The following is a 16,385-nucleotide window of genomic DNA, read 5'->3' as shown; positions in this document are numbered from 1 at the left end:
TTACAGTTGGGACAGAAGGAATGTATGAGCTGGAAATGCTGGTTAACAAAATGACATGTTTCGATGTGGAGAAGCTTCCAGAACCCAACAACAGAGTCCCCGTGTTCTGCATGCTGAGGCAGTTTCCATCCTCCCGTTTTTATGACTGTCCCAAAAAGACAAAATATTCTTGATTGAAACCATTCTGAATCTTTAACATGACTTTGTCCCTATTAGAACAAAATTCATTTCCATGCGGCGCCAGTCCACAAACTCTGTTTCTACTTCCCGTTGGTTCCTTTAGATCCCATCTAAGAGGCTTTACAGCTGTTACCGTTTACAGAAAATTCTACCCCGGAGTGGGAAGGGAAAGAGGCATGTCTCTGGAGGCAGCTGGGCAGCGAGGGAGAGATACCCCCCAAGACTAGGCAGGCGACTCGTGAGAGTGGGGGCTGCTCTCCACTCCTCGGCTGTGCGCTGTGGGGATGGTCGGACAGGCCGCGGGGTGACCCGAGCCGGGAGGGGTGGACCCCAGAGGCAGGACCTTCCAGGTCACTGAGGATTCTCATACCCTGGGAGTGGGACAGAAACAGCAGACTCCAGATCCAAAGGGACACAGGGACTGGAATGATGCGGCCTGTGGGCTACAGGAACCCGGCACCTTGACAAAAATCAGGATGGAGCAGGTGCCTGATAAGGATTCTGACCCCACCGCCCATCACCTGTGTGGAAGGGGGACTTGGAGTCACATTTAACCTGACTTACAGGATCCTAAAACTGCGTGCTATTTGTCGGGCACATGAGTTTCAGAACTGAAATTCTTGGACACACAATCTGAAGGCCCGGATGGCGTTCCAGCAGCCCACAGCCTGCAGCCAGGACTCAAGGGTCGCCTCCCATGTTCTGAGGTTGACATGTGACTCACCCATCCTTGGGACAGTTTGGTGGCTGAGCCTCACCTGCTGCCAGCCCTGCCTGGCCTAGAGTGAGCTCAGTTTTGTCCTGTCCTTAGGTTAGGACCACATGTGATTTAGCGATTGATCCAGTGACCTTCCGTGTGGACTTGGCTGAGGGACAGGTTAGGCTGTATATGGATCGGTGTTTGGCAAGATGATTATTACTTCTCTGAGTTCAAGGAGCAGCCCTCATAACTGGCCTCCACGTAACTGGTTGGCCCCATTAGTGAACCGCCTCCCCCCTCCATTTCCTTTGAGAAACAGACAGATGGGAATGGAACCAATGTTTGTATCCCTTCAAAATCCATACGCTGAAATCCTAAGCTCCTTCGTGAGGATGTAGGAAGTGGGCCTTTGGGAAGAGGTTAGGTCACGAGCCCTTGGGAATCCGATTACTTCCTTTATAAAAGAGACCCAGTGTCCGCCACCGGGGGAGCAAGGGGCCTTAGTCTATGGAGCAGGAAGGCGTCCTACAGGGGCACAACCACGCTGCCACCCTCACCCGGGGGCACCCAGCCTCCACAATGGTGAGAAATAAATTTCTGTGGCTTGTCAGCCACCCAGCCTTTGGTGATACCAGCGCCCACAGCCCCCAGGACTGGAGGCTGCCCTGGCAGGGGGAGGCTGTTGGTTCAGTAGGCCCCCCAGTGTGGGCTTGCTTCTTTGGGAGCCTGCCCCTTCCATCTGATTGTGCTCCAATAAGCACCTGGCCTTGGAGCGGGGGCTGCAGGAGCACCCCAGAAAAGAGGGATGTGCTGCCGATGAAAACGAAGCTTTCCCGCTCTGGAAAGACTCCACCAGGGGACGGTGTCACACGGGTGCTGCTGGGTGATAGCTGCTGGCCCTGCGCACAGCATCTAGAAGGATTCTGGAGTCACGAGGCCTTGCACTCTCTGGAGTCTCATTTCACTAAGGTGGCCCGAACGCTAGGACCCGGGGGCTGATGCACTGTGTGCACGTCGGCCGGGAGGGGGACAGGCCGCGCTCGGGGCAGCAGATCCACGTTCAAAGAGCAGGCAGGCTCGCGGCCTGCACGGACACGCGCATCCTCTGGGCGTGGGATCCCCCGCCCCCCCGCGCCGCCCCCCGCCGCCCTCCGCCGCCCTCCGCTTTGTTCGGATGTCTCAGCGCCCCCTCGCGGTCGGAAGCGGGCAGTGCCGCCCCGGGGCCGCGGGGAGCCCCACCCGCCAGGCCGCGCGGCGCCGATTTTCAGAGAGAACCTGCGGGTTTCCTGCAAAAATGCCGGCTGGACGTGCAGCGGCGGCGACCTGGAGGGCGAGGACATTGCTTCCCATCGGAAGTGCTCTCACCTGCGCACCTGAGCGCCTCCCAGGCCTGCGGGATGAGCGCCCCCACCCCGCCCCGCCCCCACGCGGTGTTTCCTGCCTTCTCCTTAGGCTCGCTGAGATTCTAGGATCGCGATGGCGTTCGAGGCGGTGGCCTCCCCACGCAGCTGCAGCCTTGGGGCCGCGTTCGCAGGCCGCGAGGAGGAAGCCGGGGTCCGGGGGGAGGGCGCGACCTCCCGGGGACCCAGACGGTGACGCGCGCCCCGGGCAGCTGCTGCTGTTTTTTTTTTTTTTTTTTAAGATTTTATTTATTTATTCATGAAAGACACACAGAGAGAGACACACACACAGGTGGAGGGAGAAGCAGGCTCCCTGCAGGGAGTCCGATGCGGGGCTCGATCCTGCGACCCCGGGGTCACGCCCGGAGCCCAAGGCAGGGCTCCACCGCCGAGCCCCGGGCGCCCCTGGGAAGAGCTTCTCCAAGGCCCGGCGCTGCGGCAGGAGCTGCGGGGATGCCGGCGGCCCCTCCCACCCCTGCTCGGCCCTCCCCACCCCTGCTCGGCCCTCCCCATCCCTGCTCGGCTCCTCCCACCCCTACTCGACCAACCCCTGCTCGGCCCCCCAACCCCTGCGCGGCCCCCCCATCCCTGCTCGGCCCCCCACCCCTCCTCGGCCCCTCCCACCCCTGCTCGGCTCCTCCCACCCCTGCTCGACCACCCCCTGCTCGGCCCCCCCATCCCTGCTCGGCCCCCCACCCCTCCTCGGCCCCTCCCACCCCTGCTCGACCACCCCCTGCTCGGCCCCCCCATCCCTGCTCGGCCCCTCCCACCCCTGCTCGGCCCCCCACCCCTCCTCGGCCCCTCCCACCCCTGCTCGGCCCCTCCCACCCCTACTCGACCACCCCCTGCTCGGCCCCCCAACCCCTGCTCGGCCCTCCCCATCCCTGCTCGGCTCCTCCCACCCCTCCTCGGCCCCTCCCACCCCTGCTCGGCCCCCCCACCCCTGCTCGGCCCCTCCCACCCCTACTCGACCACCCCCTGCTCGGCCCCCCAACCCCTGCGCGGCCCCCCATCCCTGCTCGGCCCCTCCCACCCCTGCTCGGCCCCCACCCCTCCTCGGCCCCTCCCACCCCTGCTCGGCCCCTCCCACCCCTACTCGCCCGCCCACCCCTGCTCGGTCCCCCCACCCCTACTCGGCCACCCTCTGCTCGGCCCCTCCCACCCATGCTCGGCCCTCCCCATCCCTGCTCGGCCCCCCGACTCCCCCTCCCCCCCATCCCGCGCGCCCCGCGGCCGCTCCCCGATCCCGCGGCGCCCCCTGCAGGCCGTGCGCGCTCCTTGCAGGCCGGCCCTGGACCGTCGGACCCAGCAGCCTGTAGGCTCTAATTTTCAGAGGCAAAGAAAAAAAGGAAAAAAAAAAAAGAAAGAAAGAAAGAAAAAGCGTGGTGCTTCTTCACTTGCCTGTCAGGTGGATCATTTGAAGGCGAGAAAAGTAAACCGTGAGTGTCAAGCCCCTGCCCGCCGCGTGGTGGGCAGCAGGGCTGTGCAGGGCTCCCCAGCCTCAGGGCCTCAGCCTGGGAGGGCCAAGTGCCTCCGAACTATGGGCAGCTAAAGGAGCGTCGGGTCAACCGCGAATAGTGCTTTCGTGTAAATGCGTCCTGTGTGTACTTAAAAAATGTAAGCGGGCATCCTAGCAATGCTGCTAGCTGCATCTGGGACCCCTACGTGGCAACGGATGATTGCAATACGGATTTTACGTGGCCCGGTGCTGGTGCACAAAGGACTTGAGGGACTTTGGGGTGCTGGTGGGGAAGGCTTCTTGGGAGGGGGAGCCACTTATGCAAATGATTCACCAGACCGGTGAGTGATGGGTGGGCAGAGATCTCCCGGTGGGACAGCAGAAGGGAAGGCACGAGGCTGGGGGGACCCACAACAAAGCAGGTCTGTGCGGCTAGAGCACGGGGTGAGGAGGGAAGGGGCCTCATGGGAGCCTGCTGCATCTGGTTACCCAGCAGCTGGACTGCAACCTGTGTGCAAAAGGGAGTGAGAAAAGGGGGTGTAGTTGTCGTTGTTTTTTTTTTTTTTTAATTTTGTTTTTAAGTAATCACACTCATTGCAGGGCCCAAACCCACAACCCCGAGATCAAGAGTCCCGAGCCGCACTGCCTGAGCCAGCCAGGCACCCCGAAAGAGAGGTGTTAGGTGGGAGGGTAACAGGGTCAAAGGTGTGTGGAGGAGGGATGGGAGGGGTGAAGAAGCCCCAAGGAGGGGTTGGGAGAGGACCTTCCGAGCTCAGCGAACTCTTAAGCAGCAGAGCCTGGATGCAAACTGGGGCCTTCTCTTTCCCAACCGGGGCTCCTCCTGCAAACCAGACCAACAGGCCAGGCGACAAAGTGAACAGGAAGGTCAGGAAGGTATTTGGCCTTGTTTCCCTGGGGCCACCGCCTGACCTTTTGACGCCTTGGGAACAAGGTGAGGGCACCTGCTTGTTTTTGGAGAGATGCTGGCGCGAGGCCCAAGCAGACAGCCGGCAGGGCCTGGGTGCAGTGGCTGTCGGGGGGTGGGGGGCCGCTGGTTCTTGGATCCGGTTCACTGACAGCTGGGTGGGAGGGGCCGCTGGCAGCGCCTTACCACAGGGCCGCCCTCGGGGCACACACCGGTTGTGGGTGCTGCGGAGAGAAGACACCTGCTCTCTCAGGTCGAAGCACAAAAATCATGAGGGGGTGGGTGTCTTGAGGTGGGAGTTCTGTAAAAAGATTTGGTTGCATTTAAGATGAAGACCTGTAGGGACAAGGCAAGAAGTGGAAACAATTAGCGATAGAAAAAACGAGCATAAAAAGATGCGGTGGATAAATGTGTGCAAAGGGATAGTCCTGCTTAGCTGCGGTGGTTAGAGTAGGAGGTTACCAGGAGTCCGTGTAAATAACCGGCAAGTTCTTATCGCACACCTGCCATGTAAGTGCCCCCAGCGCCGTTATGCCCGTGTTGCCAGCCTGGCTGGAAGAAAATCGCTGAATTACTAGAGATCTGGTCGCAGGCCCTGCTGGGGGTGCAGAGAGCCAGAGGTGTGGTCCAGAGGTGCCCCGCTTTGGTTTTGGTTCCGGGGCCTGCAAGATGTCAGGGAAGAGAACACATCCAAGGAGAATAGCGGTTTTGTGACGCTTGGAGTATTTGTAGCAAGTACGAATGACTCCTCAAATCATGTAGCGGAGTGTAGGAAGTCCATTTCTTCATTTTCTTCAAATTAAACATTTATGAAATGTAATTAATTGATTAAACTTTAATTAAAATGACGATTGAAGCTGGCCCAGAACCCCTCCGCCGTCTCCATCTGTTCTAAGCTCTCGCTGGTGGGTTCCTCCCACTCCCGATGCCGGCACGGTGGGAGGCCGAGCTGGTGCCCAGACAAGAGGCCAAGCTTTTGATCTGAGCTTTCTGAGCTTTCTGCCCGCACCCTCCGGGGCTGCCCGGGCTCTAGAGGCTTTGCGTGCGCACGGAGGTGTGCAGGGAGCTTGCCGATGGGGAGCCCTGACACTGGGTCAGTCTCCAGAAAGTACCATGGGACACCAAGATTCTCTGGGCTTTGATGCTGTCACCAGATGGACTGAGCCTCCAGCCCTCACTCAGCCCACGGGCTTCACCTGCTTCCTCTTCTTCTCAGCTGCCTCCCATTTACTCCCCTCCCCTCTCCTCTCTCAGCCTCCCCTCTTCAGTGAGATCAAGCATTCCAGTGGCTTCCATTTTCTGCTTGAAGGATGGATCAGAGAGAAGGATCAAAGGCCTCGCTAACTTCTTGAGATTAGAGAGAGGAGCGGGAAAATGTTGAGAACTCCATGCAAATTAGTATCTCCGTGAATCGTCCTGCTATCGATTATTATGGGATGGCGAGGCCAGGCGGAGAGGTAGCAGGACACAGGGAGTAAATGCTTGGAATGTCTGCTCTGTTTCCTGCTATCCGCATGGAATAGCGGATACTCTCGCGGTTGCCTGGTAAATAAAAGGAAGATGCACCCACCCGGCTGTGTGGCCTTGAATCAGACCGGCCGATCGATACTTACACAGCACTGGGCACAATGGAGAGATCCCGGAGCACACATTAGTGAGCTGCATGCTAGTGTCTAGCTTCACCGATGCAGATGCGGACCCTCCCGCAGAGTCCGCTTTACTACACCAACAGTGTCTCCCTCCCACAGCCAGTGAGTCAGGAACAAAGGAAGAAGGTGTGGGCTTGAACCTTTGCCTGTCCAGGTGGCTGAGCCTCCCAGGAAAGGGGAATATTCTAGCTGTGATGACGTGCCCCATAGCAGGATTTCAGGAATCTCACAGGAAGGGCCCGGGGCTGTGCTCTTGGCAGATGGAGCTCGTCACCATCAGAGGTGTGCATTTCACCCGTGCAAAGGGCGCTGGAGCAGGAGCCTTCCCCAACCCTCCGGGGGCTCCACCTTCAACTCATTAAGCGCCATGTCCTCAGAGACGTCCTCTCTGCCTCCCCATCTCCGTGAGCTCCTCCTCCCCGCCATTCTTTCTTAGATTTTCTTGCTCCTTATTATTAGCCTTTCTTCAGTTTTTAGTTACGGACACTTGGTGTGTTTGTTTCCTGACCTCTCTCCCAGTAGGTTATAGGTGGCTCTAGAGGGCAGGAATGAAGCGTGTTTTATTGACCAACTACAATCACGTAATTTCAAGTTTTTAATACGTTAAATGAGGATAGTTAAGACTGCTTTTGCATACCTCACTGAGCTGTGAAATTGCCAAAGATAATAACGTGAAACTTCCTAGTAAATCATAAGACACGATGCACATATTAACTATGCGCAGCGCCATGTGTGTTTGGATGCACATCACAAGCCGAACACTTGTGCAGGGGGTTCCCAGGCAGATGAGCGTTTTGTTAAATGAGATAATAAAGGAAAGTGCTTGGGACAGGATGCACCCCGTGTTGCCACTCATGGCCGGAAGTCGAAGAGGGCAGCCCCGACTTCTAAAAGTGTCTTATTCCCTTAGTCCTTCTGTGGTAGGCTTGACATAGTTCACTAGGAGCGTGCCCATGGCTGGAGATGTGTAAACACGGGTGACAGTGGGTAACCCAGGCCCCGCAGTTCTGTACACTTGGGTGGGGAGGGGGCTCACTGGTTGGTTCTCAACCAAGATGTTCCTCTCCTCCTGAGAGGCAAGGACAGGGAGTATGACATTGTCCTGTGCAGAGAGATCACAGAGGGAGGGAAGACATTTCCAGAAAAACGGTGGCTGCTCCCAGCATTTCACAGGGAGCCAATGGGAAGAGGCTGGGCCTCCTTGGAGATCCCTGGGGCATCACACTTGGACCAGGGGCGCTGGAGCAGGAGGCCTGGAGTGGACCGTAGCTAGGCCTGGCTGGGGTTCCTCTGCTTCGGCGGGACCGGCCAGGAGGTGAGAAACACTCCATTCCAGCGGCCAGTGGGCCCGGGATCACCAAAGATCGAAGAGTGCTAAACCAGGACGATTAAAGAAATAGACTGGATTGGATCCAAACATACACTTTTCCCTCCCCGGGTGGTTCTGAGGTTTTGTCCTGTTTCTTAGGAAGGAAGGAGAAGGAATCGACGGTCCCAGCCGCGCCGGGTATTCCTTGCTATGTGGTGGGATCGCAATTACGGCTTCGTGGACGACTCAGTACTCTGTGCGGTGGCACCTCGAGGAACCCCTGGCCCTCGCAGGACCCCGGGCTCCTTGTCGTTGGCAGAGCCCGGATTTTCCCCAGACCCCGGGCACCGGGCTTCACCACCTGCGTCTTTATAGAGCTGTGAGCGCTCCCAGGAGCAAAGGTGAGCAGAGTGCCCGGGAGCCGCCAGGTAAGGGAAGGATAGGAGGGTGCAGGCTGGAAGGGAAGAGAAGGCGGCCGGGGGCGCAGGGGGCGCAGGGGGCGCAGCAGAGGCGGGGCCCGCGGAACCCCGACCCGCGGCAGGTGCCGGTGGAGACGTCAGCGAGGCCGAGGCTGAGAAGGCGGGCAGGGCGGTCCCGCACACGGGGAACGCGGGGGGCGCTGCAGGGGGGCGGGGCGGCACCGCCCTGAAACACATCGATGGTCTCCCCCAGTCTCGACTCCTTCGGCGGCTGCCACGAGCAGGACTTCTCCACGCCCCAAAGACTGGACTTAACGCGGCTTCCTGGGTCGCGGGGCTGCAGCGTCTGCTCTCAGGCCCCAGGCCCAGGCCCCCGCCCCGGCCACCTCCGTCCGTTCCCGTCAGGGGCCACCTGCCCTGGGAGCCGACCTGGGGTCAGTCAGGGCACCCGGGGGCTGAGGGCGGATCGGGGCGGCGGGCGGGAGCGCCCTCGGCCTTCCCGCCCCGCCCGCCCGCTCTCCTGGGACGCGGGCACGCCCCTGCCCCGCCCTGCCTCGCCCCTGCCCCCGCCCCTGCCTCGCCCCCGCCCCCGCCCCCGGGCCCGCCCCGCCCCTGCCCCTGCCCCACCCCCTACCCTGCCCTGCCTCTACCCTGCCCTGCCCCGGCCCCGCCCCTGCTCCTGCCTCTACCCCTGCCCTGCCCCGCCCCTGCTCCTGCCTCTACCCCGGCCCCGCCCCTGCCCCGCCCCTGCCCTGCCTCAATCCCTGCCCCGGCCCCGCCCCTGCCTTGCCCCTGCCCCGCCCCTGCTCCTGCCTCTACCCCTGCCCTGCCCCGGCCCCGCCCCTGCTCCTGCCTCTACCCCTGCCCTGCCCCGCCCCTGCTCCTGCCTCTACCCCGACCCCGCCCCTGCCCCGCCCCTGCCCTGCCTCTACCCCTGCCCCGGCCCCGCCCCTGCTCCTGCCTCTACCCCGGCCCCGCCCCTGCCCCTGCCCTGCCTCTACCCCTGCCCTGCCCCGTCCCTGCTCCTGCCTCTACCCCTGCCCTGCCTCGCCCCTGCTCCTGCCTCTACCCCGGCCCCGCCTCGCCCCTGCTCCTGCCTCTACCCCGGCCCCGCCCCTGCCCCGCCCCTGCCCTGCCTCTACCCCTGCCCCGGCCCCATCCTGCCTTGCCCCTGCCTTGCCCCTGCCCCGCCCCTGCTCCTGCCTCTACCCCTGCCCCGGCGCCAGCCCCTGCCCCCGCCCCTGCCCTTGCCCCGTCCCGCCCCTGCCCCGCTCCTGCTCCTGCCCCGCCCCTGCCCTGCCTCTACCCCTGCCCCTGCCCCGCCCCTGCCCTGCCTCTACCCCTGCCCCGGCCCCGGCTCCGGCCCCGCTCCTGCCCTGCCCCCGCCCCCGCCCCTGCCCTTGCCCCGGTCCCGCCCCTGCCCCGCCCCTGCCCCTGCCCCTGCCCAGGCGGCGTGCGGCGTCTCGGCGGGAGAGCGCAGGGGGAAGGCGGGTCCCTGGGGGCCGGGGCGCGGGCAGCATGCGCGGGCGCCTCCTCTGCGCTCTGCTGGGCGCCGCGCTGGCACAGGTGAGCTCCTCCTGCGCGCAGGGGGCCCCGCGGGCTCGGTCGGAGGCGGGGGGCGGCGGGGCCAGGGGGGACGGGGGCGGGCAGAGGGCTCGGAGCACGCGTTCCTGTGGAAGCGCTGCCGGCCGAACCGAGCCACGTTGTTCTCCAGGTAACGGGTTTGTAGCGCAGTAGCCTCGGGGAGGAGGCGGCAACCACCTCCCCCTTCCAGGTCAAGGCGCTACGTCCTGCCCCCAGTGTGTTGGCGCGGCTCGCGGACTTGAGCACCCCGTCCTGGGGGGGCGACTCCCATCCCCACCCCCCCACCCCCACCCCCACCCCCACCCCCACCCCTACCCCCACCCCCGCCCGGCGGCCGGGTCAGCCGGGCCTCTGCCTTAGGCCCCAGCCTGGGCTCCCGCTTTCCTGGGCCCTGGGCCGAATGTGCAAAGAGCGACCGGGGAAAAAAACGATCCTGGCAATTTTCTGCACTTAAGCCTCTCCTTGCTGGAGAGGAGCACTTCGGATAAACATTTCTATTTATTTTTTTAAAGATTTTATTTATTTATTCATGAGAGACACGGAGGAGGCAGAGACAAGGCAGGGGGAGAAGCAGGCCCCACGCAGGGAATCCCATGGGGGACTCGATCCCAGGACCCCGGGGTCAGGCCCTGCGTCGGAGGCAGACGCTCAACTGCTGAGTCACCCAGGCGCCCCAACATTTACGCTTTTAAAACATTCTATTACTGTGTCTTTTCCCAGCTTAGGTGTCTCTCACTTTTCCTGAAAGGGAATCCGTCCATGAAGACTTTGAAATAAATAGTTCAAGCCACAGACCAAAGGGAAGTTTAATTTAACTGGAGCAATTCATTGCCTTCGTATTTTTTTAAATAAGAAGATGAAAACAGGATGACTTATTTATGGGTTTATTTACACAGTGGAGGTTACTGCCTGCCCGGAGGATGGAGCTTTTGAAAGCTTCTGGTGATCGGGAAAACACGGAAGTGTCTTTGAGTGAATAGTCAGTCGATTAGGGCAGTAAATTGTATTTTAGGAGAAAAGAGATGGAAAGTTGTTATAGTTTATAGGGTGAGAGCTGAGATGACAAAATAATCCTAATAAGAATGTGGGTGGTACAGTTTACTTTCACTGAGGGCTGGAGGGGCACATTTCCCCAGTAGAAGTGAGATGGGGATGCCTCTCTCCCACTCTGCCCATCTTGAGAAAAGTCCTGCCATTATTGTGAATGGAGAGCCTACAATGTATTCCTAAGCAGCAAATATTCCAGTATAGACAGATGTGTCCAAAATTAAAAGAAAAAAACATAAAAAGGCATTAAAATACAGCGACAAGAAAGTATTATTTTGCTTACTTTTGCCAGAATGAATTTTTGAGGAATAATACCTACCATTCATTGAGCATCTGCTATGTACCGAGCTAGGTACTTCAGTAATTATCTTAATCCTCAAAATAACCTTACAAGGTGGATATTAATAATTCCATTTTGCAGAGGAAGATTGAGGCTCAAAGGTTAAATAAATGATAGAAAGTCATTTAAGATCTCAGAGCTAGAATAAATAAATAAAATCATTAAAAAAAATCCACCAAAGCTCAGCTCTGGTGTCAACTTTCTGTTTACACCAAAAGAGCCTCTTTTGGTGTACAGAGGTCTGTCTCATTTCTTTTCTGTCGTACCAAAAGAATCTGCTAACTCTTTTGTTGCCCTGAGATTTTGATTTTTGAAAACGATCAAAATGTCTGAAGAAAAAAGAAATCTATCGACCTATCTATCTTTATATTTTCCCACTATTGGCCATTTTGGGGACTCTTCATTACTTTGTATTTCTGGATTACTATCTATTGTAATTTTTCTTTAGATGGAAGATCTTCCTTTAATATTTCTTGTGACACAGATGTGCTAGCAACAGTTTTTCTCAGTTTTTGTTTAATTGGAAATTAAATTTCACTTTCACTTTTGAAAGATAGTTTCACTGGAGATAGAATTCTAGGTTGACAGGTTTTTTTTCCCCTTTCAGTACTGGGTCTTGTTTTCTTCCTCCTCCCCCCCCCCCCTTTTTTTTTTTAAGACTTCATTGTTTTTTGAATTTTATTTATCACAAGAGACCCAGAGAGAGAGGCAGAGACATAGGCAGAGGGAGAAGCAGGTTCCCTGCCAGAAGCCCGATGTGGACTTGATGCCGGGATTCCAGCATCACGACCTGAGCCAATGACAGACACTCAACCACTGAGCCACCCAGGTGCCCCAAGACTTAATTTTTTTTAGAGTAGCTTTAAGATAACAGCAAATTTAAGGGGGTGCCTGGGTGGTGCAGTTGATTAAGCATCCACTTCATGGTTTCTGCTTAGGTCATGATCTCAGGGTCATGAGATGGAGCCCTGCATCAGGCTCGGTGCTCAGCATGGAAACTGCTTGAGATTCTTGCCCCCTCTCCCTCTATCCCTCCCACTTGTGCTCTCTCTGTCTCTCAAATAAATACATACATCTTAAAAAAGAGATCACAGCAAATTTGAGAGGAAGGTACAGAGATTTCCTGTGCGCTACCTACTGGTACACATGCATAGCTTCCCCCATTATTAACATCCTCCACCAGAAATGATGGACCTACGTTGATACATTATTACCTAGAGTCCAGAGTTTACCTTGGGGTTCACTTCTGGTGAGGTACATCCTGTGAGTTTGGACAAATGTATAATGACATGTATCCACCATTATAGTATCATAGAGGATTTTTGATGCCCTAAAAATCCTCTGTGCTCCAGCCATTTACCTCTTCCCTCAACCCCTGGCAGCTACTGATCTTGTTACTGTCTCCACAGCTTTGCCCTTTTCCAGAATGTCATGTAGTTGGAATCATACAGTATTTAGACTTTTCAGATTGGCTTCTTTCACTCATTTCTTTTTAGCACTGCATAATATTTCATGGCCTGGCTATGTCCAAGGCCCCCACTGAAGAACATCTTAATCTCTTTGGAAGTCAGGTCTCATTATTTTTGTTATTCTCTTGTATATAATGCTTCTCTTTTCTCACTCTGCTTTCAAGATTTTTTTTCTTTATCTTTGGTTTTCAACAAGTTGCCTTGTGGCCTCAGAGATTATATAGAAATGCTTCAAGATTGGAAAGAGAAACAAGTGTCCGCAGGTGGGCAGTTTTGAGAATAGGCATTTCCTTAAGAGGCAGCGATATGAGGAAAGCATGGAGAAGGAAACTGAGCTGGTGGGCCTAGTAAGCAGTAAGACACAGGAAGAGAGTGCATTGAGAGTGAAGGCTGGAGAAGAAGGCATAAAACCCGCACAGGCTTTCGATAACATGCTTATAATTTTGATCTGCACAGTATACCCAGTAGGGGACTATTCATGGGCTTTAAAGAGAGGAGTAGTAGAATCAGATATGTTTTTTAAAGGGATCCCTCCATCAGCAATGTGGTAGATTCATTTGGGAAGTCATTCTTGAGGAAGGAAAACCAGTTGGGAACATATTGCAATCCAACTCAGCAGCAGTGCAAACGGCGAGATGGTGACTAGTTCTAGAAATAGGAGGACAGTATTAGTCACTGAACGGCTATGGGAGGTGAGGGAGAGGAAGATGACCTGGGTGACTCCTGGCTTCCTAACTCCAAACTTTGAAGAAGCTGTCCAAAAGGGCAGAGGTGGGTGAGGAATGATAAGTTTAGGGAATGAGCTTTTTCCATGGGACATTCTAGTGGCGATGTCTAGTCGGTAGTCAGCTATACGGCTCTAGAGCTCGGTGGAGAGATCCTGGATGGAAATTTAGTTTTGAAGCTTGTGCAGGGTGGAAATCAAAGGCAAAGGGTAGACGAGATTGCTAAGAGACCGTGTGCAGAGTGTGAAATGCAATCCTTTAAGGTTATGAAACATCGATTAGTCTAAATGTAAGTCATACTCAGGGGGTAACGGGAGTCTACACAAGAGATTGAGAAAGTATGTTGAGAGGTTAAGGGTGGAATTGGGAAGGTCTTGTGTCATGAAAGCCAAGGGAGAGGAGAAGATTAAGAAAGAGTCAAATACCCCAGAGATGTGGACAAGGGGATGACATAGAGGCGCCATGAATAGGAGCCCGATTGAGCGCCACTGAACCTGGCAGGGAGGCCTTGGGAAAAACTGAGAAGTAGACACTATTTCTACTCCCTTCTCCACTATTTCCTTCTGTCGCCCTCCTCCTTCTCCAGAAACCCAGCACTGTTTCCTCCAACTCCATCCTCACATTGTATCTTCAACCTGAATTGTAGCTGAAAGTGTTTCTCTGGGGGATACATTTTGCCAGTGATGAGACAAAAGGCCGGGGTGGAATGGTGGAATTTCAAACTAATGCTTTTAAAGGCAGGATTTTTGAGTTGGAAAGAGGCTTAGATCTCTATATCAGTGCAAGTGCTTCAGTCTATTAAATAAAAATTGAGGGTTGATTATCCAAGTTACTTGCTAGGTGCTGTGCTAGGAGCCAAGAGTACCCACAAATGAACCAGGAGCCCCTACGGCTGGATAGTGGTAAGCACGTGGAGAAGGCAGGCACTTACATAGGAAATTTCAGTACAAGGTCATAAAAAAGGGAGGCAGGGGAGTTGTAAGACGTTTTCTGGAAAAGTTGATATGTGACCAGCCAGGTGAAGGAGTGGGAGTCGGGGAAGTATGTTCGAGGCACAAGGAACAGCATTGGATATGCAGGGAACTGCAGACACTTGAACTTGCTAGAATGTAAGGAATGCAAGAAATGAAGAGGGCCCCTGAATGCTGTGCTTTGGAGTTTGGGCTTATTCCTTTAAGTCAGTGACTTTCAGGTGTGAGGGATGAAGGGGAGGAGCAGGTGAGGTTGGCTTTCTGCTTCCTGGGGAACAGGAACTCAGTGGTTGGTGCCCCCATTCCCCATTCACTAAAATGGGAACCACTAGCTGAGGAGCAGTCTGTTGTGGGGAGGGAGGAAATGAGATGCTCACAGGGCATCAAGTGGGTAGACCCAGTGGGAATTCGTGAGTTGCAAGCTTAGGGAGAGAGATGCAGGCTGGAGAGGAGAGACAGATGCAGAGATTAGGTGGTTTGTCCAGGATCAAAGCTGGTGTGTGCCAGGACTTGGGCTAGGGAAGGAAGGCAGCAAGGGTTGAGAGCTCAGGCTCTGAAGTCTGCTGGTCTTGTTCAAATCCTTGTCCTACCACTTACTGAATATGATCTACTTTGTATATAATCTGAGTTTCAGGGGACTCATTTATAAAATGGGGTGTGTGGTTTCCAATTGCCACAAACTCAGTGGCTAAAACAACACAAGTGTATTATCTTTCAGTTCTGGACATCTGTAGTCTGCAAATGGGTCTCCTAGGGCTAAAATCAAGTGTTAGCAGGCCTCTGTTCTTTCGGGAGGGCCTAGGGAGGGCCTAGGAGAGAGTCCTTTGCTTGCCTTTTGCAGCTTTTAAAGGCACCTGCACTCCTGGCACTTCTGCCTCTGCTTCTATCATCTCAGCTTTTCTGACATTCCTGCCTCTCCTCCCCCCTCCTTTTTTGAGAGAATGAGAGAATGTGTGCAAGTGGGGCAGAGTGACCCAAGTGGAAATCAAGAGTCAGATGCTTGCAAAATGCTCAGCATCAGGGAATTACAAATCAAAATGAGACACCAGCTCACACAGGTCAGAATGGCTAAAATTAACAACACGGAAACAACAGATGTTGGCGAGGATGAGGAGAAAGGGGAGCCCTCTCACGCTGCGGGTGGGAATGCAGGCTGGTGCAGCCACTCTGGGAGACAGTGTGGAGGTTCCTCAAGTTGAAAATAGAGCTGCCCTACAGCCTAGCAATCGCACGGCTCCGTATTTACCCCACAGATACAGATGTAGTGATCCGAAGGGGCACCTGCACCCCAGTGTTCACAGCAGCAATGTCCACCATAGCCAAACTATGGAAAGGGCCCGGATGTCCAGCGACAGGTGAATGGGTAAAGACGTGGCGGGTGTGTGTGTGTGTGTGCGCGTGCTCACGCGTGAGTGTACTACTACTCAGCAATCAAAAAGAATGGAATCGTGCCATCTGCAACGACATGGATGGAGCTGGAGGGTATTATGCTGAGCGAAATAGTCGGCGAGGATTGTGTGACTTCACTCATGTGGAATTTAAGAAACAAAGGAGAGGATCATAGGGGAGGGAGGGAGAAACACAACTAGGTGAAGTCAGAGAGAGACAAACCATGAGGGACTTCTTACCAGAGGAAACAGCCTGAGGGTCGCTGGAGGGGAGGGGAGCCTCAAGGGGTATCCGCTGTAGGGGGCCCTGACTAGGGGTGACGAGAGGAGAGGGAAGGTACAGAGAGGGCTCTGAGTAGGGAGGGGGGCACCCAGAAGCCAACGGGTGGTGGGGGAGGGTGCAGGGGGAGGAGGGGAGAGGCACCCAGAAAGCGGAAGGGAGGGCGCAGGGGGGAGAAGGGAGAGGCACCCTGAAAGTGGACGGGGAGGGCACAGGCGGGGAGAGGGCACAGGGAGAGGGGAGAGGCACCCAGATAGTGGGGGGAGAGGGTGCAGGGGCAAGAGGGGAGAGGCACCCCAAAGGCGGAGGGAGAGGGTGCAGGGGGAGGATGGGAGAGGCACCGAGATAACGGAGAGAGAGGGCCCAGGGGCAGGAGGGGAGAGGCACCCAGATAGCGGGGGGGGGGGGGCGCTCAGGGGGCGTTCAGGGGGAGAGAGGAGAGGCACCCCGAGATCCGCCGGGGAGGGTGCAGGGGGAGAGGGGAGAGGCACCCAGATAGCCGGGGGAGAGGGCGCAGGGGCAGGAGGGGAGAGGCACCCT

The 16,385-nt window shown here is 56.3% G+C and overlaps 1 protein-coding gene and 1 long non-coding RNA gene across 2 annotated transcripts in view; both read left to right on the top strand.

Annotated features, from left to right (window-relative positions):
• The first annotated feature begins 3,533 nt into the window (after positions 1-3,533).
• On the top strand, positions 3,534-8,469 carry LOC140636214 (uncharacterized). The gene is made up of 3 exons (XR_012033513.1): positions 3,534-3,719; positions 7,782-8,023; positions 8,295-8,469. It is a non-coding gene; the product is annotated as an uncharacterized lncRNA (long non-coding RNA).
• A 1,090-nt stretch (positions 8,470-9,559) lies between these two features.
• The window catches only part of CCN6 (cellular communication network factor 6), a 20,964-nt gene continuing 14,138 nt past the window's right edge, over positions 9,560-16,385 (top strand). The window contains exon 1 of the mRNA XM_072833924.1: positions 9,560-9,762. Within this exon, the coding sequence (XP_072690025.1) occupies positions 9,560-9,762 (203 nt within the window). The remainder of the gene's footprint in view (positions 9,763-16,385) is intronic.

This window comes from Canis lupus, chromosome 7, assembly GCF_048164855.1.
Source record: "Canis lupus baileyi chromosome 7, mCanLup2.hap1, whole genome shotgun sequence".
Taxonomy (NCBI): domain Eukaryota; kingdom Metazoa; phylum Chordata; class Mammalia; order Carnivora; family Canidae; genus Canis; species Canis lupus.
Note: the sequence above shows the minus strand (reverse complement) of the source record. Positions and strands in the feature narration are given on the sequence as shown.